Source organism: Sinocyclocheilus grahami, unplaced genomic scaffold, assembly GCF_001515645.1.
Source record: "Sinocyclocheilus grahami isolate Dianchi unplaced genomic scaffold, SAMN03320097.WGS_v1.1 scaffold966.1, whole genome shotgun sequence".
Lineage (NCBI taxonomy): Eukaryota > Metazoa > Chordata > Actinopteri > Cypriniformes > Cyprinidae > Sinocyclocheilus > Sinocyclocheilus grahami.
The window spans coordinates 1-10578 of record NW_015506145.1 but is presented as its reverse complement, the minus strand read 5'-3'; the positions used below and the strand labels follow the sequence as shown (position 1 = coordinate 10578).

General features: G+C 37.1%; 1 protein-coding gene across 1 annotated transcript; it reads right to left on the bottom strand.

The window, feature by feature from the left end:
• Positions 1–2742: 2742 nt before the first annotated feature.
• LOC107564848 (homeobox protein MOX-1-like) lies at positions 2743–3540 on the bottom strand. Its single transcript, XM_016250020.1, has one exon. The coding sequence runs from the start codon at positions 3226–3228 to the stop codon at positions 2743–2745; it is 486 nt and encodes a 161-aa protein (XP_016105506.1). The 5' UTR covers positions 3229–3540.
• Positions 3541–10578: the final 7038 nt, after the last annotated feature.

Here is a 10578-nt window from a genome sequence, read left to right as displayed (position 1 = left end):
ACAACACCTTCCCGCATATTAATGCACACTTAAACCTTAACCTCAGTGATGAATATTTTCATGATGGTGAATTTCTCTCCAGTCAAATGGAGTGTGTTCTGTGGAGATCCTGTTACTGCTTAATGACAGGAAAATGTCAATGGATAAGAATGTAGAAGTGGGATCGCAGGCAAGTTATATTACAGACGTGGTCTGGCTTGTTTGGACCGCAAGTGATGTAGGGTTACATTAAGGTAACTCAGAGAAGGAAAGGGTATATTTATTCCCCACATTAGACTATGAAGCCTGGATGGATTGTTGTAGTAGTGAGCCTAGTGATGGATTATGCACACACATATTTCCTAGATACTGTATATAGTACATAATATATACAGTATATTTAAATAAAATTTCTTTTCATTCCAAAATTTGATCAAATTTGCTTCTGTTGTCTTAATTCATGTTATTAAATTATTTTCTATGACAATTTTATTTCCCTAAACTGAAGTGAACTGCAGACCTGTGATGTAAGAGAAAGAAAAAATGATGAGCACATCCTTCGTGATTCAGAATTAATTTCGGGAGCGAATATCACATCTGTTTACAATTTCATGCAATCATTGATTGTCTGCCTGTCATGTCAGGTAAAAAAAAAACAAAAAAACTTGAAAACATAATCACTACCAGCTTTGATTATCATATCCTTGCCAAACTTTTCACACCTTTGTTCTATCATTTACACAGTCATTTTACAACACCTTCCCGCATATTAATGCACACTTAAACCTTAACCTCAATGATGAATATTTTCATGATGGTGAATTTCTCTCCAGTCAAATGGAGTGTGTTCTGTGGAGATCCTGTTACTGCTTAACGACAGGAAAATGTCAATGGATAAGAATGTAGAAGTGGGATCGCAGGCAAGTTATATTACAGACGTGGTCTGGCTTGTTTGGACCGCAAGTGATGTAGGGTTACATTAAGGTAACTCAGAGAAGGAAAGGGTATATTTATTCCCCACATTAGACTATGAAGCCTGGATGGATTGTTGTAGTAGTGAGCCTAGTGATGGATTTGTGCTAATCATTTTTAAATGCCACTCATAATGAATATTGTCTTGCTGTTTTGGCCAATGCTATACAAAGCACTAATGGAGAAATGTATTTATCTTCAAGAAATTTTCCCTGATCCCAGAAATGCTGTCTCAGTTTCCACAGAAAGGCTTGGAGATTAAATTAATACACCAGATGTGCCACAAACACTGAGGTTCACTTTTCCTCCTCTCAAATAATAATTTCTGGACATCGTTAGCCAGTTAATCTGAACTTTTAACACAAAACTTTACATTTCAAAATATAATACACTACTGAGGTGCCGTTAAGGTAATTGTAATAATAATAACAATAATAGTAGTAATAAAATCTTCTATTAATCAATTTGAATAATATGACACTTCTGATACTGGACAGAAAATGCTGGTTTCAGTTTCTAAGCATCTGTTCTTTTGGAAGTCTATTAGACTTGAAGAGAATTAAAACATTTATCCACTTATTCATATACAGTCCATGACAATAAAAACGGATTATTTTGTTGAAATTTACATTTGTGACCCTGGACCACAAAGTCTTAAGTCGCTTGGGTATATTTTTAGCAATAGCCAAAAAAACATTGTGTGGGTCAAATTTATCGATTTTTCTTTTATGCCAGAAATCATTAAGATATTAAGTAAAGATCATGTTCCATGAAGATATTTTGTAAATTTCCTACTGAAAATATATTCAAACTTAATTTCTGATTAGTAATATGCATTGCTAAGGACTTCATTTGAACAACTTTAAAGGCGATTTTCTCAATATTTAGATTTTTTTGCACCCTCAGATTCCAGATTTTCAAATAGTTATATCTTGGCCAAATATTGTCCTATCCTAACAAACCATACATCAATGGAAAGCTTATTTATTCAGATGATGTATAAATCTCAATTTCAAAAAAATTGACCCTTATGACTGGTTTTGTGGTCCAGGGTCACATTTTAGTTCTTTTACCTCCTTTGTTTGAATCAAAATATCTGGGTTTAGAAAGTATGACAGATCTTACTGAAAGTCAAAACCGCCAAACAGTTGATTTGAAAACAATAGCAAACACTATAAAGCTGAACTTTACCTAAGAGCCTCCAACAATTGAAGGAAACAACTGCAGAATAATATGCACAAAAATAATGTGTTATGGGTCATCCTTCATGTGCATGCTTGCTGTGTTTAAAATAGAATATCTGTAGTAAAATCTATATCCTTAAACACACAGTTCAACCCAAAATGAAAATTATGTCATCGTTTACTCACCCTCATGTTGTCCCAAACCTTTATATATTTCTTTATTCTGCGAAACACAAAAGGTGATCGTTTAAAAAAAAAGTGTTTTTTGCCTGTACAATGAAAGTCAGTGGGTTCCAGTGTTGTTTTGGACCTCACTGACTTTAATTACATAAACAGCTGAAATAACTGATCACTTTTCACAGAAGAAAGAAAGTCATACAGGTTTAAAATTACAAGAATGTGAGTGAATGATCACAAAATTTTTGGATAAACACTGATCATAATAACCACAGCGACGGTGTGTTAAACCAGATATATTGTCACAAATAACCCTTACACTGAATTTAGATGCTAAGTTAAATGTTTTACATAATGTTCTACAATTTCTGAACAGGCAAAAAATGAGAAGATTCACATGAATCACTCCAGCCATTGCTTCATATCTCATTCACTCTTGCCTAAACTCACCTGTGATTTCTCTTTTCCGCTTGGAACTTTTTTTCTCTGTGTCAACCGCTGACACACTTTGAGGTGAGTATTCTCCCTCTAGACATGCTGTGACTGCTCCAGGCAGCCTGCCTCCCCCTGCACTGTCCAAGTCAGCTCCCACTGCTTCTGCTGCCCCCTGACACGGCTCCTGCCCTCTGCCTCTGGGTTCACAAGGAGAGAACTGCCACTCCGTCCTCTGGTACCCGCTGTGCGCCTCCGGATACAGTCTGTCCTCGCGAGGGTAAGCGTGTGGTGCTGGCACCAGGCAGGAGCTGGAGAAGTCTGTGTAGGCCAGGAAATCATGCTTTTGGTGCAGGGCAAATGGGGCCTGTTGGTAGGGCTGCAGCCCGGCTCCGGACCCTCCTGAATGGGAGCTCCTGACACAGCCCCACAGAGCACTGCCCGTGTGAGGGCTCCGCATGCAACTACTGGCTGGCTGATCCATGCTGAAGAGCACACAGCACAGAGTAGGTGTCCTCAGAGATGCAGCTTTTTGGGTTTGGTGCAAGTCAACGTGGGAAATATCCACTTCAGCATGTGCACATCAATGCCTCAAAGTCCACCTTTCCAAATCAATAAACAGATGTTTGAAAGCAGACCGCCTTTCCGTTTGTCGGGTGTAAAACATCAGCTCACACACTCTCTCATTCAGCTTTCAGCCTGACCCACTACATCCACTCTCAGCTCTACATGCTCTTTTCACAGTTCTGAGACATTCCTGACAAGCAATCCCTCCTCCTTTTTAAATGCTTAGGTGGGAAAGAGTAGCAAGTTTATGGAGTGTAATGTGAGCTTGCAGAGGAGGAGTCCTGTGGTCCACATGTTGGTACCCCCCAACCCAGCCCTGCCTCATATACTATTAATCATGGGGGATTTTATATGCACATCTAATGGGATTTCCAGGTGCTGGCTTTTAAAGGAACATTGTCTGTAAAATATAAAATGAACACCCACACAGGAAAGTTGACCGGATCCTTTTTAGCTTCTTTTATCCCCAATACCTCCATTTTCACTCTTTTTTATGCAATTCGCGTATTTGGTGGGAATTTGTACCCCGCTCAGTATGGACCGTGCTCTATCCTGGTGCTCCATAGTCTGCATTAAGCATGTGTGTATTGGCTGTGGACACACCAAGGGGTTTCTCTTGCACTACTGGTGAAAAGGCCTGACTTAAGCAGTGGTTTCTTCCACACCTCTCGCGCGCACAAGCTCTAGTACAACAAACACACAAACATGCTCTCATTAACACCAAATAAGTGTGTAAACTCATTAGCATCTTAATTATCTGAATAATTTGAAGTTATATAAAACATGGCTGAATAAAAATGCTGAATGAAAAAATCTGTAAACAGAACTATATGACAATGTTTTAGTAAACGATGATCATGTTCAAAAGTTTGGTAATTTTTTTTTCTTTTTTTACTTTGAAAATTGTCTCATGCAAATTGTCTTGTCAAGGATGATTTCATTTGATAAAAAATACAGTAAAAACAGTAATATTGTAAAATATTATTAGATATAATATTCTATTATTATAGTTTTCTATATTAATATGATGTATTTTATTCTTGTGAATTCAGGAGGCAAAAGTCTTCAGTTTCACATGATTATTTAGAAATCATTCCAATGAGCTGATTTGGTTGGGAAATTTTTTTTTTTTTTGGAAAATGTGATAAAAAAAAAAGTAGTATTCTTTAATGAATGTAAAGTTTTGTGAATTCAGGAGGCAAAAGTCTTCAGTTTCACATGATTATTTAGAAATCATTCCAATGAGCTGATTTGGTTGGGAAATTTTTTTTTTTTTTGAAAATGTGATAAAAAAAATGTAGTATTCTTTAATGAATGTAAAGTTCAAAAGAACAGCATGTATTTGAAATAGAAATCTTTTGTCACATTATAGATGTCTTTGCTGTTTTTCTTTTAAATCAATTTAACGAATCCTCAACAAGTAATATGAATAATTTCTTTAAAAATAATTGTACTGACCTCAGACTTTTGAACAGTAATGTATATAAATAAATAATTATATTATATTATATTATATTATATTATATTATATATCAAATAAATGCTATCAGTGTGAACATAACTTACACTTTAAAGATAGCAATAATCATTTGTGATTCAGTTTGGAAAAAATCTGTTGTCAGAAATATAGATTTTTAACAATGGCATGCTTGGTTTCATATAAATGAACTGCTATATTTCACATTGTTTGCGATCAGGCAAGCAGTATATCTTCCAAATGTGAAGTCATTTCTCCTGTATCCTGGCCATGTGTTTGCTCTGGCAAGAACTCTATTGAGCAGATTTCACTTGACATTTCAATGTGGTTGAGGTTGGAATCTCTCGTTTTCTCTCTCTACGCAGGTTGTATAGCAAGTGATGGAAAGCAAACGTGTTTAGTTGCATTTATAACAATTGTGGTTTGTGGTTATTTTTTATTTTTGCTTCACTTTGTCCTCTGTGTGATCCTGACCTTTGTGAACAGCACAGCCTTCACCTCGATTAAAGCAGCGTAATGTTTAAAGGCTCTGAGGTAAGACTGCAATCCTTTCCCTTTACCCAGCAAATAGCTGAGCCATGAAGCATCCACCTCTTTACTGGCAATCTGGGCCCTACCATGACCACAGGGGGCTGGGGTTATTGCATTGACAGCATTTGGGATTAGATGGGACCATCTGTGTGTGAGAGTTTTGCGTTTTTTGTTTTTTTTTCTCTCTGTGTGAGTGTGTGTCAGTCCACGCACAGTTTGGGTCTTGAAGTAGTCACCACTCCATGCTTAAACCTGTTGCCGTCAGTCGGCCAGGGCAGGTTGGGGGCAAAGAGGGTGTTTTTGTGTTTTCATTTGATCCATCTTCATGACACCAGAGAGAATAAGAAGGATGAAAGAGAGTCCTAATGGAGCATCGGCCCAGGCCAGACTCGGGTCAGAGAGCTGTGGGAGAACAGAAGAGATTCAGACCCTGCTGCTGTACACTTCATTTACTGCTTCCACCAAACTGCGAGACACACTCTCATACACAAACAAAACAAACACACACACACACACACACACACGTGGCACTGAACTTTAGTTTGAACTGAGATGACCATCATGTAAAATGATTGACAGTAAAATTGTAAATACATTCTCCATAAAACACTTGCAAAAGTAATCATCTAAAGTAAACAAGTAAACAATATTTTTACCATAATAATTTTCTCAATGCAAATAATTTTCAATCATTTGTAGATAGATAGATAGATAGATAGATATTTATTCCACTGGTTATATCCACTGGACTCAGTGATTCAGATTCTCTGATGACACTTGATGCAACTCAGTCAACTGCATAACACTTGTGCACAAATTGTTTTGAGTTGAAGGAAAAACTAAATAATGCTGACCTCTAGTGGTTTAGAAAAACCATGTAATGCTTAAGATCTCCGTCAGAATGTCTTGGACTATTTATTTCATATTCAGTGATCACCATATAAGTTTTCTTTCGTTATATAAACCTTTATTTTCATTATATATTTCCTAGTAGATATAGGCCATTTTTATTCTACGTCGTTCTATCGGAGTTTTGAATGATACTAATAAGCTTGAAAAACTTCACTTTTGAGTTCAAAAAGCAACATATGAAATTATGAGATAATACATTTAATTTTGCACATCTGCACATTTTAGAGTGGCCTTTTATTGTGGCCAGCCTAAGGCACACCTGTGCAATAATAATGCTGTCTAATCAGCATCTTGATATGCCACACCTGTGAGGTGGATGGATTATCTCGGCAAAGGAGAAGTGCTCACTAACACAGATTTAGACAGATTTGTGAACAATATTTGAGAGAAATAGGCCTTTTGTGTACATAGAAAAAGTCTTAGACTTTGAGTTCAGCTCATGAAAAATGGGGGCAAAAACAGAAGTGTTGCGTTTATAATTTTGTTCAGTGTAATTACAAGATTATAATGTTAAATTAAATACAAGAAGTCAGAATGTTACAATTGTCACCTTGGTGGAGACGATTGTAACAGTGTTTGGGGGCAATTGTAACACTGAAAAATCAGTCATATTAACCCACTGTATCTCAAATAAAAGCCTATCTCAAAGTAATCACTTTACTGCTGTCTAATAATGTTACTCAAGATAAACAAATGAATTTGTTAAAATACATGCAAATATAATTGATGAAAACGATATTAAAAACAAATGTAAAATAGGAAATATAACAATAATATTAAATATAAGTATTATTTTTCATTCTTGAATGCATAAGTTGGAGCTTTATTTATGAAGACAGCATTTAGGTGGCAGTTGTAGCATTGTAGGCAAACAGTAAGTCTGAATTCACTGTATTTTTAAAACAACAGGAAAAAAGTATCCGGATGATCTACTGATTCTGTCAGGATTTTGACTTGCACGTACAGTGACTGCTGACGCTATAGGTCACATGACAATGGCAGTATTACAAATGTAGTATGTCCGTATTACATTCATTATACACACATTCATACTATACAGACTGTATATTTTTCTTGGTCACAAAGTAAGTACCTACTCAGAGAGTATGCAATTTCAGGACCAGTCAATTTTTTCCACTGACCTTGTTGCAGTGCATTCTGAGATTGGCTTCTCCATGAAGCATGCATGCAATAGATCTGAATCAGGGTAGCTTCGGGTTTAATTTTTGACAGGAATGTAATTTAGGATGTGAGGATTTTACAGTTGTTTAACAACATACTGATTGTTCATCTGACGAAATATCTTTCAGTAGATAAAAACTCCATAAAAACAGTTTTGAAAGTTGTGAGCTGTGAAAATTATGTGATCTAGTACCTTTATACAGTGTGTGCCATTGTAAAGACTGTAAATCTATTCCTCACAGCCTTGTTTTCATATGTGTTAAATTCAATTTGGCGTCTAACTTGGTCTGTGCTGCCTTGGAGATTGGCTAAGATTGGTTTGCCAACTGACATAAAACATAAAAGAAGAGGAATTTGGCAAAAATGTATATATTAGCATATTTAAAATGCCCTTTTGGAACAGATGTGGGGAGTGTGCCCTAAAATGTTGCCTAGGTAGGAAGATTACTATATTTTGTAACAGAGTAAAGAGTCTCAGAAAAACATTGTTTTCTATAAGCATCGCTTGAACTTTACTGTTCTCAAGGAGCTGTCTCTGAGTTTGCTGTGAAGAGCCGAGACTCCTGCGTGGCATGTTCATGGAATACCTTCCTGTGGATCCTGTCCTGTCCCAAACATCCAAGGGCAGGACTTCCTGCTGTGCAGCTCGGGGCTTTGAAAATGAGGTCCAAACTGCTCTCCAGAGAGTTCTCAGGATCAGGCCTCCACATACTCAACAAGCCAAAAGGGAACAGCCATGGAAAACACCTCCTGTAACACCAGGCATGCCCACTCACACATACGCACATGCACACTCACACATACGCAAACACATGAGCAAACACCCTAAACTTAGCTCTCTGTCCTATTTTTATTCTCTTTTGTGTCCACACTCTTGCATGTAAATGTGCACATTTTTGTAGAGATAGATCTACATCCTGTATTTTTATAGACACACCTGATTTCCCAGCAGCATGTGTTTTAGACCTTAAGTGCCTTTTTTTGGTAAATTGGTTGATTTAATATAACATGTGTCTGTTCGCAAAGCGCATTACTCATGATCTGTTTTTCATGGTATTTAATGCCTCTGTTATGGGAGTCAATAAGGAACATCTGCAAGTTTCCGACAATTGCCTTAGTCATTCGAGGATGGTTTCCAGAGGATCTGCTTAGCATTTTATGTACTTTCCAAAGTCAGACTTTCTATTTAAACAGTTACTCAGTGAGGTAAAAGAATAATGTTTCAATAAGGATAACTGGTGTGGTTTGTACTGTTTCAAAGATCACTATAACAAATTGAAAAATTTCTGGTGTAATTGTGCTTAGGTAAAGGACATTTCTTTTCTCTACTTTAAGCAGACTGAATTGTAGAATATCATAATGAGTTATTCTTCTGTCAATTTCTGATTGTCTGATTTGTGTTTTGTTAACATTTGACTAATCCTTTGGCACCAATTTTGCTTTTTTTTAATCAGAGAGCATATGCAGTCAAAGAGAAAATTAAGCCATAGAAACGTGCGACTTTGGCTGCTAATGTGCCTCAATCAAAAGGAAAAGCAAGGGAGGAAAGACATTCCAAATGTCAGCAGTGAACTCTTCACAGCTCCGGTTTGTGGCCACAAGAGCTTTGTGTACCTGTCCTGCTAAATCCATTATGAATCTCCTGTACGTGCTTTGCACAGCCAGAGAATTCTCGGAAGCCTTTCAATCATGCACATTGCTCTGCTGCTTCGTGCCAGGCTTCTCTGGAACTTGCAGAATGAGACATTTACGTTAGATGCCGTTTGGGAATTCCAGTAGCCAAGGTGTGGGAATCGCACTGAAGCCAAGATGCAGGAAGCAGGGTGACTAATATATTTCTCGATAGCAGATACACCCCAGATAGAATTTTGAGAGATTGTGATGTACAGAAAAGCCTTCTTCATTCAAAGATTTCTTCATTCGACTAACAAATGAAATAGGTTCTAGATGTAAGTTGCACTAGACTGAGGTAAGCCAGATGGAATAGTGTAGGGAGTAACAAATAGCAGCAGGTTTGGCTTCCTTCAAGAGAGCATACGCTCCATGTAGGTCTCTCTGGACCGCTCTCTGTAAGCCACAGCAGGCGAACATGTAGCATGTTGAGTTTCATGTGTAATGTTTCAGGAAAAGGCCGTTTTTATGAGACCTGAGATCTTGCAGAATCGGTTGTACAACTAGCATTGGTAGTTGTAGCTATCAATCTATTCAAACTAAATCTTCAAGAACTTTCACATTGAATATACTCATTTAGTGGCAGTTGGGAGTCTGTGTTTACATTGTGTGTTTTAATGGAGCAGGTAATCTTTGGAAATCTGAGAGTTGAGGCTGTTTCTGCTAATGCAAACTTGCTAGTGAAAAGCAGTATGCTTCATGCACCCTTCAGAGTGACTTTGAACTCCAAGTATGGAAGGCCAAACCATGTATCAGGTGCCAAAAAACGTGCTTTCTGTTTCTAAGTAAAACCACCATGTTGTACAGCAGTTGAAGTGCACCAAAAACATGATACTTTTATTCACTAAGTTATATACATGATTTCGTTAGCGTGTGTGGCAACATGTACATGGGTTTCCTCTAATGAGTATTGATATGCGGTGTGCACCGAACAGACTGTTTGCTTATTCCATTAGATATCCTGCTTTTATGTGCCAAACAAAATGCACTCTGCAGACTATCATGAGACCTCAGGAGTGTCTTGTTTCATTGTCTGAAAGCTTTTGAACAACAGCCACTTACTTTAAGGGAAGAACAAATCTACAAAGCAGAGGGCTTTATAGAGGGAAAATAAATGATCACAGAAATCATTCTTGTAAACACAGCATGCTGTGATACATTTATTTATTTAGCGTGCTTGTGTGTCGAAGCACTTTATGACTTTTCCTCCATGAGGAAAAGAATCATTGAAAGGATCAGTTGTGTAGTGGTGATGACTTATGTAAAGTAGTAAGCACAAAAGCTGTTTCGTTCATAATTCTATATTAATTTCTGTTGCTGATTAATGGTTGTTAACTGTTGGTGTTTCCAGCAAGTTCGTGCTAAGTTCTATTACAGTTTTTCTCGATTGCTAACACACTATAACTGATTCATTTGGCCCAATTTTCCAAACAGTTCATACAGTTCTCAAAACAAAGACACGTTTCTCAAAACTTTGAACACATTTCACCTGTT

What these genes read in the sequence shown, in the direction of transcription:
- LOC107564848 (XM_016250020.1), bottom strand. Translation starts at nt 3,228, where the DNA reads ATGGATCAGCCAGCCAGTAGTTGCATGCGGAGCCCTCACACGGGCAGT.